The 16,075-nt window shown below is 36.8% G+C and overlaps 1 protein-coding gene and 1 pseudogene across 1 annotated transcript; both read right to left on the bottom strand.

Annotated features, from left to right (window-relative positions):
- Positions 1-5,048: 5,048 nt before the first annotated feature.
- LOC114078906 (inhibitor of nuclear factor kappa-B kinase subunit alpha pseudogene) lies at positions 5,049-10,799 on the bottom strand (annotated as a pseudogene).
- Positions 10,800-12,925: 2,126 nt separating this feature from the next.
- Or6a2 (olfactory receptor family 6 subfamily A member 2) lies at positions 12,926-13,924 on the bottom strand. Its single transcript, XM_027919961.2, has one exon. It carries the CDS (start codon positions 13,922-13,924, stop codon positions 12,926-12,928), a length of 999 nt encoding a protein of 332 aa, XP_027775762.2.
- Positions 13,925-16,075: the final 2,151 nt, after the last annotated feature.

Here is a 16,075-nt window from a genome sequence, read left to right as displayed (position 1 = left end):
GACTGACAGCACTTGGAGGTACTGAAGTCTTCTATGGTAACACCACAAAAATGAAGATGTCTATGGCATCAGACCAAATACCAAAATAAGTTAGCAATTGTGTTTTCCTGTTAATCAGACTCATAAAATAATTTCTGTTAATAGGGACTCTTCTTCAGATTTGAAGCACAAATTTCCATTAACTTCTTTCTTATGAAACTCTTCCTGGATCAAAAATTGCCTTCCACACCAACTCTCACTTACTTGAAGATAATGATTTGAATATCATGATCTATCTCATTCATAGCTCTTTTTCAATAATCATGGACACCATGTCTTTCTGTGTCTCTCATTGGTTCAAGGACTTCAATCAATTAGTAACTGCACAAGATGTACTCCTTTCTAAAAGAAGCCAGAAGATATCATAGGATCAGATAAAGTTTTAAAAGTTTAGTATTTGAGTGATCTGTTAGCTGACATATTTTGAGCCTGCCTAATTTGTTCAGTGTACAGTGTATGGAAATTTTAAAATAATAATAGCTGTTCAAAAAATTCCTTAATTCCAGCATTGACTTCACATCAGTGAATGAAATATGACAAATTTTAATTATCACACATGAAAAGTACCTCATACTTCGATCCCTACCTACTTCTCCAGTCTCATCTCTTATGACCCTATAAATAATACTCCATGCTCCACACATACTCACCCTTCTTTTGCTCCCCAGGTTTATATCATCTCTTTTGTTCCTGTGGCTTTACATATATTATTCCCTCCTCCTATTACATCCTTTTCTAATCTTTACCTGGTGATTCAAGGTTCACAATTACATTTAGAAGTCATCTATAAAAACTGGGTCAAGTGCCCCATCAGCGTTTGCTTCTCAATGCATGCTCCCCTCCTGCATTGAAATTTTTACCTACTACACTGCAATCTTCCAAAACTCAAGATGCTGCCCTTCAAGACTGTGACCAAAATGCCTGGGACAATGACTGGAAAACACACAGATAATGACGGAATGTAGATTAACAAGTGAATCAATGAATCCATTGTAACTTTGGAATCCATAGGAAATGGGTCAGGGACAGAGGAGAGAGATCTTCAGATTTCCCCTAGCAGAAGGCACATGTCCATCAGGCTGTACATCATTGACACATTCAGAGTCTGCACTTCCAGTACCCTTTCATGACAAACATATATAGAAGGTTTGAGAACACTGTATCTGAGCCCTGCTCTCCATTCACTTCTGAGGTCAGTATTTCTAAATATTGGCCATTATCTCTGACTCTGGTCCACAGTGATGAGAAGCAGGAGGTTACATGAGTGCAGCACAAGCACAGATGGACCTTGTGAAGAAGGATGGCAGAACATTTCTGTGAATTATCTCAACTATTTTAGTCTTTGGTCAGGTAAACAGATATCACAGGATAATCTCTTAAAATATTATGAATGAATGTGTATCTCCATTAAATACCACCCTCATACGTAAAGACTGAATTGAGGTCCTGCTTTCAGATCATTGCCCATATCTTCTGCCCAATCCATGCATTGTTCACTTTCCACCAAGGAGGATGGCAGCCAAACAATAGTCATCTCTTATCCATTGAAATAGAGATCTGACCATGGCTTATGCCAAGAGACTGAAGGATGAGATGCACCACTATCCCTTTCCATTGAAGAACTCATAGCCAGAGCTCAGCCTTGCCTGATAGTGGGAAGGAGATTGTCCCTTGCCCTCCATCCCTGGCATCCAATTACAACTTCACCACTGAGATAGTTCAGTAATATTTAGTTGGTTATTTTTAAATTGTCTTTGACCACATGGTTTTTCTGGGAAAAAGAAACTGGCTTAGAGAACAGAATAGGGAGTTTTCCCATATTCTAAACCCATAGGAAACATCACCACTGTAAAGACACCCCTTCTTTTCAGGACATGTACTACATTCTACATTTTAACCATCAGTCTCATGCTGTCCCACACATTCACCTTTCACAAAATTTAAAAGGACTGACTTCAGGTTAGAGCAAAGTTATTGATAATATCATCCTGAATAGAAGACTTAGCAAATATGTACTTGAATGTCCTCTTCTGTATAGTGGAAACACTGATAATAATGCCTATCTTGAGGGTCTGTTGTGAGAATTAAATGTGATAATGCATAGAAATAACATGGGACCTGGTCCATGTTTGTTCTCTGTATTAGCTATAATTTCACTATACATTACTACACTTATACATGTTCATTCAATCATAGGCACTATATTTCAATCACATGTGCTCATATAAACACATGGCCATTCACTTGCTTTTACTTATACTTACTTTTTCCTGTTATAATCTAGAAATTAAGGTAATTCCAATTTCCTGCAGAACATGATTATAACATCTTTGATGAGCTCTAAGTTGCAGACCACTAATGCCTTCTTTCTTACCTCCTTTTTAGTATCCTTATTTCATATACTTAAACAAATGTCTGTAGCTTCATATTCTTCTCTATTTTCTTTGCCATAAATGTACCTTTTAGCAGGCTCTATTTTGAAGAATGTAGGGCTGCAAAATTCTCTTTATTTTTCTTATTCTCTTATTTTCAGAACCCAAATCAGAGCCTTGAGATCTCTATGGTATCTGAGGAAAGAAATCATTTAATTATGTTACAAAACTACTTTTCCCAGTCTTATGTATTTGTTCTTAAGAGACAACACATACTAATAGCTTTCTTATAGAATAAGAAATATACCTTTTGTCCCCCTGTCCAATACATAATAATCCTTCACCTGCCTGAATTTCCCCAAACTTGGGTAAATTTGCAATGTGCATTGGATTTTCATTTTCCTATTAATTTAACCCCATACCCTTCTGCCCAGGAATGATGCCTGCTAACATTTCCCAAGTTTGTCTTCATTTTCTGTGGAGCTTTCTTTAGAGATCACCCAATCTCCCCTAGTACTTTAACCATTCATCATAATCCATCTGTCCTATTTTGTTGAGTGGAAAATTCTTCAAATATTTGTACTTATCATGGAAAAACTGACCAGTTCTGCAGATTTTTATCTTCTCTGAAGTGTATGGTCTTTGCTTAGAAAGCATAGTGAGCACAGCAGGCACTAAAGCAGGAAGACAAAAGCAGAGACAGGAGAATATATTAGTACTTGCCTACCTTTTGCCCATGCCTTCTCCCCAGGAGACTCACTTACACTTGGTCTTTCCCGGCTCTAGGGAAACTGTGCACTGCCAAGTCTATGTCCAGGGGACTTGGACAGAAGAACTGAATCTTCATCTATCTATTACTGTTTATACCTGTACCATGTTTATCTCTACCTGTGGGCATAGTGTGATCCTTTTCTCTTCTACAAGATGATTTAATACCAAATTATTTAAAAAATCAGTATAATAACCTAATTGGGTTTATAAGATAACAGATGCATTCATGTGTCTATCTTTAAGATAACACCAATAATTTGTTTTTTCTATTATTTTTATATCTTTAATTGACATATAATAATTATACTTATTCCAGGGTATCATGGATGTTTTTAAATATGTATGTATTATATAATGTACAAATTTTAGAAAATATATATATATATATCCTCAAATATTTATCATTTCTTTGTATTCCTTTCTTCTATCTTTACTCAAATGTATATACTATGATCTTACATGTGGAAACTAGAAAAAGTTAATCTCATAGAATCTAAGAGTAGAACAGTGATTATTAGAGGCTGGGGAAGGAAGTAGGGAAGGAGGATTGGAGAAAGGTTGGTCAAGGGGTACTAAGGTACAGTTAGAGAGGTCAAGTAAATTCTGGTGTTATTCATTCTTTCTTCAGAATTTAAAAATCATTTAATACACAAAGTGAAAAACTAGAATACAAAAGAATTACACATTTTTAAAATAAATAATGCCTTCTAAATTATTTAACAGAAGATAGAGATCCACTATCAATTATCTAAAACCACTGGGGCCTGATATTTAAGAATTATGAACTTTTCAGATTTTAGAAAGGAATTCAGTGCATATAACATACTACATTAACCCTCAGAGTCTATGGCACAATTGCCCCCACCAATCAAAATTGTTAATATTTCTGCAGCAAAATACATGAATATTCATACTAAACGGGATAAAAATATTAAATATCAGTTCAGATTAGATTGCAAGCAAATAAATTTTTTCACCAAGCTTCTGAAAACCTTGTTTTCAGAGCTTATTGGATTTTGAAATTAAAATTAGAGATAAGGGAATATAAACTTACGTGACAAGACTTGATTCTTTAAACAACTCATTTTTACAAATGAAAAAACACATAAGTTTTCAAATACATAATAAATTAACAGGCATCTTTTGATATTATTAAAATACATTTTAAATACATACACAAATAACATACAACATCGTTTATGATTCAACTTGTATGAAAGGCACAGATGTACAATCTTTTCTGCAAGAAGGGGACATTGTTAAATGTGTAGAAAAATTAAAAATGGGATTGAGATGACTCTTTATGCCAGGAAAAGCACTTAATGAGTACAACACAAGTAGGTAGGGCTTTTTCTTCATGAAGTACAATTTTACTTGTGAGCAGTTTCTTCCACAGAAACATAGGTAGACACTTTTACTTAAAATGTACATTAAATGAGGTTCACTTTTCTATGTACAATACTATGGCCTTATACCTAAAAATTAACTTTGGAGGGCATTATTGTAGTTAAATAAGTAATGTTTTACCAGGTTTGAAGAAGCTTCAATGATGTTCCAAAGTAGCTACCGTATTAAAACAAATATTTAAATATGTTCAGTGACTTTTTTTAAAAAAATAAAATCCTGTTTGGAAGTCAACTTTATTTAAAAATCAGGATAGTGTGCTTGTAACATCTTGGTAGTTTCTGATCACAGTCATTATTCCTCTGATTGGCATGTGAAGAGCAGTTTCATGGAGGAAAAACAAGTTCCAACATGTACAGCAACAACTTCCATAGGTTTGAGGTCAGTGAACAAGAGGCAAGTCATCCTGTTAGCTAACTATAATCAAGATTCATCATACTATTGCCCTGTTCCTCATTTATTTCACAAATAATAGTGCTTAAAGGAACAAGACAGTTCAAATTTTTTTCTATCACTTGTTCTAAAGTCTTCCACACATGACAAAGGTTGTGCACGTTCTTCTAAAGTCGGCAGCCATGCTGATGCTTGAGGGTTTACTGTACCTTCTAGACTGGATCCAATAAGGGACCAGGCAGAACTCTGTGTGCAGGCAATTTTAAGGAGAAGCCATATTTCTTTCTGCCTTTTTCTCTGCATAAACATGATAGTATTGTCAGCTTCTTTGATGTTACTGAAGGCCACCTCCATTTGGGGGAGTAGATTAATAATCTTCTGCTTACAGCCCAACAACTTGCTCAGATGACCAAATAGCTCCTTGAGAACATGGCCCTGACTTTGCACAGTATACATAATGATCGTCACCATCTCTGTGCTACTGCTGTAGGAGTGATCTACAGGTCTGTACTGTAACTGCTTATATAGATCAATTGCATGCTGTTCCAGAGATTCCATCAAAATCTCCCTGATGTATTCCATATAGGCTCTTTTGTAGCTCCATGATTTCAGTGTAAAAAGACATAATCTGACCTTTAAAGTATCCAATGACACCAACCTCAGCACAGTAAATAGCCTTTTCTTCCATTTCTTTCCATGCTTTTAACATTTTTTTCTGATGATATCCTATAAGTCATCTGTTCACAATCTCTCTCTAAGTCTAGCTGAATGCTTTTGTAAAAAACTCCAATTTAGCCTTCAGTTGCTGTGATGCTGAGATCAAAGTGTTCTTCATTTTTGTCAAGTTAGCATTATATCTAAGAAGACTTAACATTGCTGCTTTCTGTCCCTGAAAGAGCCTGCTGTAGTCTTCTTTTATCCCAGACACATAGTGCCCTGCTTCAGTCCATACTTTATGTAGCTATGTAATTGGAAGCTGTATTTTTCTGTTTTATACACTATAATTTACATAATTTGATAAACTTCTGAAAGTGAACGGTCCTTCATATACAGTCTTCCTTTTATCCAACAAATAAACCATACAGCTATCACAGCCTCTAACTTCATCTAGAACATTTAGAGGTTGGTTTCTGAGGATCCAAAGAAATTCCTGTCTCTGAAAAGAGTTCTTGAAAAAATTTCATGCTCAATGTGAGAATGTAGTGAATGAAGACTTGCATCAGATGATAACAGAAAAGAAATGATCTTTGCAGAAATCATATTTAGATTCAAATTCAGAATGTGATCCATTAACACAGAACATTTTGCTTGCTCCAAAGCAAGATCAACAGGTCCCCCTCTTTGGTGTGGGTCCCAATTCAACATCCACTGTAGCCAGATTTCCATGGGCTCCACAATTAAACTACAAAGGCTGTTTGGTTGAGATAAATGGTTACTAAACCCAACTTCTCCTGTCATCTATTCACTTGAAAATATACACTTTGAATCCTTCTTATTAATCTTCTCATGTCAGGTAAATGGCTGCAGATGATGCAAAAAAAAAGTCTGTTCCAATAATCAACCATGACTGTTAGGCTTATTCTCAAAGAACTCCAGGGTCAGATACTATGGTGATCCCACAAAAGGTATACAGAAACTTCCTTGATCAACATCTTTGGCATATCCAAGATCAATTATTTTATGCATTACCTTTCCATCAACATCTTGAAAAACTATATTTTCAGGTTTTAGATCTTGATGTATAATTTTGTTTTCATGTAAATATGGAATCCCAGACCTCTGTATCACTCAATAAAGAAAATATTTGGCTTTCTTTAATTCCACAACAATTTTCTGGTTTGTTAAGTAGCTCCCTAAGATTTCCTCCAGGACAGTATTCCATTACTACAAGAGGCACATCATTTATTAAAAATTCAATTCCTCAGGAACATCACAGGCCTTTACAACATCGGCGTGCTTCAACTATATGATCTGGATTTCATGGCTCTACCATTCTCTGTTTTGGGTACTTAGCTCTAGGTGACAAGACTTAATTGCTATTTTGATTAATTGCTATCAAGTTCCCAATGCTGGTACAGACAAACATTTCTGAAGGGTGGCAAGCCACTCCTGCATCTCCTGGGGCCTTCCCTTACTCGGCTTCTCCCTGTTTGTTCATTCTTTATTTAAAAAACCTTCTTGGTCTTATTGAACTCATATATATATATATATATATATATATATATATATATATATATATATATATGGGATGCTATGCTAAACAGTCTTCAGAATAAAAATATGTTCGTGATGGTATCTTCCCTTTGCAAACTTATGATATTATTGGTAAAATAAGAAGAATGTACTATGATAAGCATAGAATGTTACATGTGCCACAACATGTACAAAATGTTCTAGAAACTACCAGGAGGAAGACATACTTTTTAAGTTAGGTACCTAGAAAAGATTTCATCAAAAAGTGTCATCCAAGACTCATGAAAACAAGGTAGTTTGGAAGTAGTTTGAGAAGTAATTTTGTTTCTTCAGTCAGAACTGGTTCCTAATATAAGTTCAACCATTTTTTAAACCTTTGCTTTAGAAATTTTTCTTCATTCCTTAGTTTATCCATTATAAGATGGAATAAAAAAATAGTTCCCTTGTCAGTATTCTATCATTGATGAAAGCAGTTCTAACACTAGTAAGAGTGATGGCCCAGATGTGATCAGTAGGAATGAAGTGAAAGGGCTTTGAATATAGAGAGACTAGCACAGGAAAGAATGTGGAATGGAAGCCAGAATTAGGCAAGCAGTCAGTGTAGATGCCGCAGTCCGGCTGCAGCAAAATAACGGGGTGGGGGTGGGGTAATGAACAACTTGTGTAGATTGATATAGCAGGAGTAAGAGCCGTTTATTGTAAGACAAGAGGGGTATATATACATTACACACAGCTTATCTTAATTAACATAAACTAGATACAGCAGTCAACCAATAAGGAATCTCCACACTTAATGGCTCGCTGGCATTACTTCACAAACCACTCCCTCTGGCAGAATGCCAGGCGCCATCTTGACTTGTTTACAGACCCTAACATGTAGATAGGTAAATCAAGTCAGGTCAGATCTAGGAGGCCAATTTTGAGTGAGTCTTGGAAGTTGGAGACTGTTTCCTGAGGGATCTTATCAAGAACCTGCCCTAGCTCCAAACTCCTGCCAAGGTACCCTGTCCCAGGACTTTCCCCTCCCTACAGGGAGCTATAAGATTGTTAATGTGTCCTTGTTTACTCCATCCTGCCCTTCCCCCTTCAGCTCACCCATTTCCCACCTTTTGGCCACCCCACTGAAGGCAGGAAGAAGAAAGATAAGGGGGGAAAGGCAGGAGAACAAAGGAAGCCTAGGACATATACAGAGGGCAGAACACTTCGCTTCTTGGGATACCATGATATCAGCTATGGCACCCTTCTTTCTCTCAGGAGAAGTCTGTGTTACCCCTTTTTAAATAAACCCTGCTTCATATGCTTGCCTCGGTGTGCTTTTTTAATGTTCAAACTTCAACATGGGGGAAGCAGGACTCGTCACCGATAACCAGCGGTATCAGAATGACAGCAAAAGGTGAGTGTTATGTCTCACATATCATGTGTCCCCCAAAAGCTCATATGTGAGACAATGCAAAAAGGTTCAGAGTTGAAATTATTATGAGAGCTGTAACCTAATAGTGCATCAATCCACTGATAAGGATTAACTGGGTCATAACTATAAGCAGGTAGGTTGTGGTTGGAGGAGGTAGGTCATTGGGGTCATGACTTTGATATATATATTTTGTCCCTTGTGAGTGGAACTCTCTCTACTTCCTGGCCATCATGTTCTGAAATAATTTCCTTCACTATGCCCTTCCACCATAGTGTTCGGCTTCACCTTGTGCTCAGAGCTCTGGATTCAGCCCACCATGGACTGAGTCTCTTTAACAATGAGCTAAAATAAACTTTTCCTTCTCTTTATTGTTTTTGTCAAGTTTTTTTGGACACAAATGAAAAAACTGACTAAAATAATGAGACAAAGAATAACGAGGCCTCTGCAGTGACTAGAGGTCATAATCACTGCCTTGGACTCCAGGAAGCAAGCAGTCCCTGAAGGGACACTCTCTCAAAGGGTGCACCATGTGCTCATAACAGGGGAAGCAGCAGCCCCCTTGTCTGTAGAGCTGACCATAGTCTAGGGTGTTCTCAGGATCTCTGTTACAAATTGTGCCTCAAGTAACCATAAACTCTAGAATTGACGGCTAGAAGTTTTGAAAGAACAAAGGCTCATCTGATGCATTTGTGTCTTGGTCTATAGTCAAAGGTGGCTGAATGGAGCTAAAGCAAAAGCCTGAAGAGCTTTGTGCAGCTCTTGAGGATATGAAGGTCTACAAATGACTGGTTGGAACTTGGTGGGGGAGAGTGGATCTAGCCCTTCCTTCCTCCTCCTTTTCCTCTTTGTCTAAAGGCATATCAGTTGACACTGGTTCTGGGAAGGCTGGGACTACTGGTCTTCATGAAATGAGACTATGGAATGTAAAAATCAGGGAAGACAATCTTGCTCTGAGGAATAAAGACAGCTGCCTTTTAGGCTCTCATCATCCATATCTCCTGTAATTGTTCTATCCTTGCCGGCACCTAAGAGTGCTTTCTAAAAGAGCTGATATACTTGGCTAGAGTGAGAAATGTATAAAGCAGTTAACCAGATGTAGGTTTTTCTTTAACTGTCTCTTATAAATTAGCTGAGTTAAAAACAAAATATTGATGAATAAATGTCATGAGAATTAAAATTTCAGGTAAAAAAATTTTAAAAAAATATCTTCACAAAAGAAGAGTGTTAGCTGTATATACCATTATAACCATGAAGGAAAGCACAGCATAATTTCATTTTGTGGAAACCACTGCAAATAATCAAACTTCTATTAAATTATTAGGTCTAAAAAGACTAGTCATGCTTTTAATATATATTTTATTTTGGAATAATAAATTTACAGAAAAGTTATGAAAATTGTAAAAAGAGGTCTCATATATTCCTCAGTCTCTTTCCCTTAATATAATCCTCTTTCATTCCATGTATAATTGTCAAACCTAAGAAATGAAAATTGACATGTTACTACTATTTAAATTTTACCATTTTATTCATTTTTAAAATTTTTCCATTAAAATTCTTTTTATGTTCCAAGATCTAATGCAATATACTATACCGCACATAGGAATCTTGTTAATTTAGTCTCCTCTGCTCTAATATTTGACAGTCTTTACTCATATTTCATAACTGCAATAGTTTTTTAATAGCAGAGATAGGATTTTCAGAACTGCAGGATGATTGTTATATTTAAAATGTTATTCATCCAGAAAGGTTTTGGGGATATTTGCTAACAATGTTAAATGTTGGCAAATGTTAAGATACTAGATTGTTTATATAAAATAAATACTGTAATAGCAATAAAAAAAATCTATGTGTACAAGGTGTGTAGTGAACAAGAGTTTAAAATAAAGACCAAAAGGAGAATCAGAACAGGCTATGAAGAAATTTGAAAGGCAGAGTTTTATTCAACATTGGTGGGAACCACCTGACTTTTCTTGAAGGAGGTTACTAGGGATTGAACCTGGGCCCTTGTGCATGCCAGGCAAGTGCACTACCACTGAGCCACTTCCCAGCCCCCACTCAATATTTTTGGTACAAAAATCCTCTGTATTGATTATCACTTTCCTGTAGATGTTAGCTGCCTTTGGAAATGCTGAATAGCACTCCTTTCTGAACGACCCAGTACTTCTGCCTCCTGCACTGATGCAAGAGAATAGTGACCTCCCCAAAAGTTACATCATCTATTCGACAATTTGAAAGATTGGCAGATTATAAAGATAGTCTGAAACAAATAGGACCAAAAGGAACAGGAATAAAACAAAGTCCCATATCTACATTAAAGGGAGAAATAAGTTAAATCAACGGAGAATGAAGAAAACTTTACCAGATATTAATGATTCGTTTTGAAAAACCTCAGGAGGTTTTATGACCTTAAAATCAGTGCAAGCCATGAGGGTCATACAACTATTGAAATTCAGTCCAGGTCAATAGAGGGCTCAATCTTGTCATAGTTCACATAGAAACAAACCTCCTCTCATTCATTTTTTATCAAAAGATGAATATATTCAGGACACTATGCTAAATATTATTTCCATACCTGAAGTACTTAAACTCAAACTTGAAGTCAAAATTAGAGATTTTTTTAACTTGAAAAAGTAATGTGTTTCATTTTTAAAAAGGCTCAGAAAATAAAGAAAAACACAAGGAAGAAAACCAACATCTCATTTGTACTATTAACTAGAGTAAACTTATAATAGTGATGTCCAGAGAAGGCACCCACCCCTCCCAGATCATTATCCCCTTCAGAAACTTGTTCAGGGGGTGACAGTTTGGGGTAGACTTTTGATAAACTTTATATCCAGTCATCTTTAAACTTACTGTAAGACACTTATAAGGTTATATAAAAGTTTTGGCACAAATATATTTATTATTTAAAATTTGTGGTAAGTCTAGACTAGCAAACAATGCCCAATATCCTTGCTAGTAGCCTTTCACAAACTTTATTAAGCAGCATATAACTAAAAAAACAACAGCAATAATCAGATGCCACAATTGGAGATAGAAGCTTCTTTGTCTTCAGGGTTCTAGGTCTTGGGCAAAAGTGTAGGGAGCTAAATTTCTGAAAATTATATTACATATCTTCCAACTATCTTTCTATCCAGATAAATAAAATTATAGATCTTATTGACTAAGAAATGTTTATTTAAATAAATATGTTGGGAACAATGCTTTACCACAGGATATAATTTATAAGAATAAGAGGTCCATTGCATAGCTATCACCAATAATTTATTAAAATTCTTTCTATTTAGGTTTAAACAAATAAATAAGGCTGATTCTTTTGATACTGTTAGGTAGCCTAACCTTTTCACATATTGAGAATATTAAGAACAGTCTTTCTCTCATTAATTCTATTTAGATTGTATTATTTTCATATCTTCATAATATTCCTTTTAATGTCTCTAATTCACTTAAATAATTCCCTATTTGTAAAAGTTAAATATATTTCCATGTTATTGTCATTATAAATAAAAATATCTACACAAATCTTTTTGAATCAGAATGGTTTCAATATTTTTAGGGTTTGTAATATATATTCATATTTCCTTTCAGCAAGACTGAGTCAATTTGTAGCCTTCCATATCCTAGTAAAGGGTTTAGTTCCTGTGCCTGCCAAATCCATCTATATGTGTGACACATGTTCCTTGCCTCCGTAACTCCAAGCTATATTTATTTATTATATTTATTCATAGCCATTATGTATTAGGTACTGTTGTGGGCCATCGTATTAAAATGGCATGTAAGCACATGTGATCCTGTCTCCATGATGCCTATAGCCTAACTAGGGAGACAGAAGATTAAAGAAACAGTTGCTTTCAGTCACTAGTTTAATGTAGACACTGACCTCAGTAAATTAGAAATGAAATTAGAAACCCCTGTGGTCTAGGAAATGATATGTTGTCAACACAAAACATCTGCTTCTTATCTCCTTGCTTTGTAACTCACACTAGAATGATCACCTCCTGAACCTGTTACCTCAGAGGTAACAGTCAATAGGCTCTGATAGATGAGAGCTCATGATAAAGTCTGTTGTTTTTCCATAATGAAGCCTGTACTTCCTTGGGTAGAAGTGGGACTGGGTAAATTCAATAGTGGACACAATACTACACCAGCCTCTAAATTGTAATTTATAGAAAAGTCCTGTAAAAATTTAACTTCTGGCTTACAATCCATTCCTCTTCCTTCTCCTGGACTAATCATAGGAGGTATTCTCTGCAGAGATTCCTTTGAAATGCTAACCTCTAATTTTGGCCCCCAGAACTCCTCAGGACTTCATAGAAGATATCAACCCCAGTTTCACCAGACTTCACACTTCCCCTCTAACCATTTCTCTGCCAGATTTCCTCAGGTTAGCATCCTGTCCCTGGTACAGGTGAAGAGTTCGACGTAGGGCTCTCTTGACCTCTTGGTTACGCAAGCAGTAGATGATGGGATTGAGCAAAGGTACAATGACAGCATAGAGTACAGAGACCAGCTTGTTGGTGTCAAAAGCAGAGAGTGCTTTAGGCCGGGCATAGATGAAGATACTGGCTGCATAGAAGATGACCACAACAGTGAGGTGAGAGGCACAGGTGGAAAAGGCTTTATGGCGTCCGGCGGCGGAGGGGATGCGCATCACAGCACCAGTGATGGCCATGTAGGAAGCTCCAGTGACAGAGAGTGGTCCCAGCAGGATAAAAATGGCCAGAACAAAGTCTGTAAGTTCGGCTGTGGACATGTCAGTGCATGAAAGGTTGAGCAATGGGGAGACATCACAGAAGAAGTGGTTGATGATGTTGGGGCCACAGTAAGAAAGGCGAGAAATGAGAAACACTTTGACCATGGAGATGCCAAAGCCTCCAGCCCAGGAGCCAGCAGCTAGCTGTACACACAGTCGGCCACTCACAATGACAGCATAATGGAGAGGATGACAGATGGCCACATAGCGATCATAAGCCATAACAGCAAGAAGGACACACTCAGTGCAGCCCAAGCCCAGGAAAAAGTAAAGCTGGGTCATGCAACCCTCAAAAGAGATTATCTGTCCATGATTCTGCTTGGACCCAATGAAGCCAGCAAGCATCTTGGGAATAGTGACAGTGACATACCAGATCTCTAGAAAGGACATATTAGCCAGAAAAAAATACATGGGTTTGTGAAGGGTAGAGTGGTTCCTAATTGCCACAATGATGAGGGTGTTTTCAGATAGCACTAACACATAGGCCAGCAGAGAAAGGGAGAACAACAGTGCCCGCAGAGGCACAGGAGCTGGGAAGCCCAGCAACACAAACTCACTCACTTTCCCACTGTGGTTCCTCCGCTCCATGATGTCAGTTTTGTCCACAGTTCTTCAGGAGATGGAAATGGAGTGTCTTCAAGGGGTAGCCTCAAGAATCTAGCTTTTCTCTTGGTGGGTTTATGTTGATAAGATGCAGTATATAGAGTACATATAATTAATCACTGAGCTGAGAAATATGATAACACGAACATGCACAAAACTAAATAGGTTTGTTTTGGAGACAGAATAGAAGTTGGTTCTGGCACTTTGGGAAGCATGTATTGAGAAACACCAAGTAAGATGATGCTAGTTGATCCCAAGGTCTCTCTTTAGTCCTATACAAAAGCAAGAGGGAATGATTAAGATCATCAATTTTGAAATGAAAATACAGTAGTAATAAATTTTCATAAGCAAAATAAAATGAAAATAAACCCAAAATGGTGAGTTTCAGTTGCCCTAAAGTGAGAATTTGTCATAAGTTGGATTGTAATTCTATTGTGAGGAAATAAATTTCACAGTGGAGGAATGACAATACTATATAACACATCTGAGCATTTACTGTGCATTATTATTGCAGGCACTGCAGTATTAGTTCACTTGATCTTCAGAAAAATCTTTCAACTACTCTGAGTAATTACCTCACTTAATACCTAGGGAAATTGAAGTATAGATAGATTAAGAGACATGCTCTAAGTCACATAGATGGTAAGAAATGAGACCAGGAAGTTAGGACCTTGGTGCTTCTAAAATATTCAGGTGATATGCAGGATGGAATGTAAGATATATCCTAAATTCACATATAGGAGAGGGAATTGTTGGGATTCAGCTAGACAAGCAGTTCCTACCTGCAAAGAAAAGAGACCAAAGCAGAACACCAAAGGTTACAACAACTGTAGGATGAAAGTCCCACAAAGCTCAGCACTCAAGGGGAGGACATGGGACACACTGGAAAACCAGGCTAGGAAACAGATGCCAGATGTCAGAAAAACTGACAATCTCATCAGTTATAAAAGTTGTGCTAACTCTCTTGGAATGAGAGTAGAGTACCTTCTTTTACCCTCAAGACCAATTTACATTTGGTGGACCACTCTCTGTTTATCTTGATATCAAAGACAAAATTTTCTCTTTTGAAACTTCAAGATTTTTTTCTGGGCCTGATGTGAAATAGAAGTTATCATTTTCACATGATGATTGATTTGAATAAAGAACTATTTTTCACCCCACCCCCTGTATGATCATAAATTGAGAGGAGTACACAGATTAGAAAGAATGGACTAGACAGTCAGCTGAATACCTCAGTGCTATTTCCTCTCACAAATTTTCTTTCGTTTTACTCTTAGACCTATGAAGACCTTTACTCTTAGATTCTATGAGGTACTAGGAGCAAAATGTGCTGGCAAATCAAACTTTAACCTGCTAATGATTTTATACCTGAGATTCTCGTCTCTTTATACTCTGCTGTCGTTACTTGAGCCCTTGACATTTCTCTCAGTACGAGAGACTTGCATTTCCCATCACCTCTGTTCTTACCATCCTCATCCAAATATTGTTTATTTCAAAATTTAAATGGATCAATGATGTTCTAGATTATCCATAAGTTAAGAGTTTGTAGTACATAAGGGTTAATAGTGTTTAAGAAGCTCATGATCTAGTAGTAGGAATGTGTCTTCATATTCTAATACTTAAAAGCTTACACTGCCATGTCCATCTCCCCATCATGCACTAGCTTCCTAAGTGGGAACTCAAACTTGCAATTGTCCTTTTTGACCTTAGCCTTGGTCTTTTCTCTTCAATAACTGATTTGTATGCCATTCATTGGGCTTTTGACCCCCTTGACCTCAGACCTGCCCACTTATCCTTTAATAGAATAGGATAATAGAAAACTATCTTAACATTTGATGCTCTGCAAACTTGAAAATAAAAAAAAACTTTCACAGGTGAACTCCTAATTGGTATCTCTGCCTGTTATCTCACCCCACGCCTCAAATCTTCTTCCTCTACTCCTCTACTTAAAAACCTGTCCACAGTGCCCCATTACCTGCATAATAATGTTTGAACTATTTAACAAGACCTACAGATACTTCATGATCTGCCCTTACTTTCACCAAAATCTTGCTTCTTGCCACAGTCCACATTGTCTTGTAAGCCCTGAAGCTCTAAGCGCATGTTATCACCACCTAACTCCACTCATGTTGCTGT

The sequence above is a fragment of the Marmota flaviventris genome, chromosome 9 (genome assembly GCF_047511675.1).
Source record: "Marmota flaviventris isolate mMarFla1 chromosome 9, mMarFla1.hap1, whole genome shotgun sequence".
In the NCBI taxonomy this organism is placed as follows: Eukaryota; Metazoa; Chordata; class Mammalia; order Rodentia; family Sciuridae; genus Marmota; species Marmota flaviventris.
This window is presented reverse-complemented; position numbering and strand designations above follow the sequence as displayed.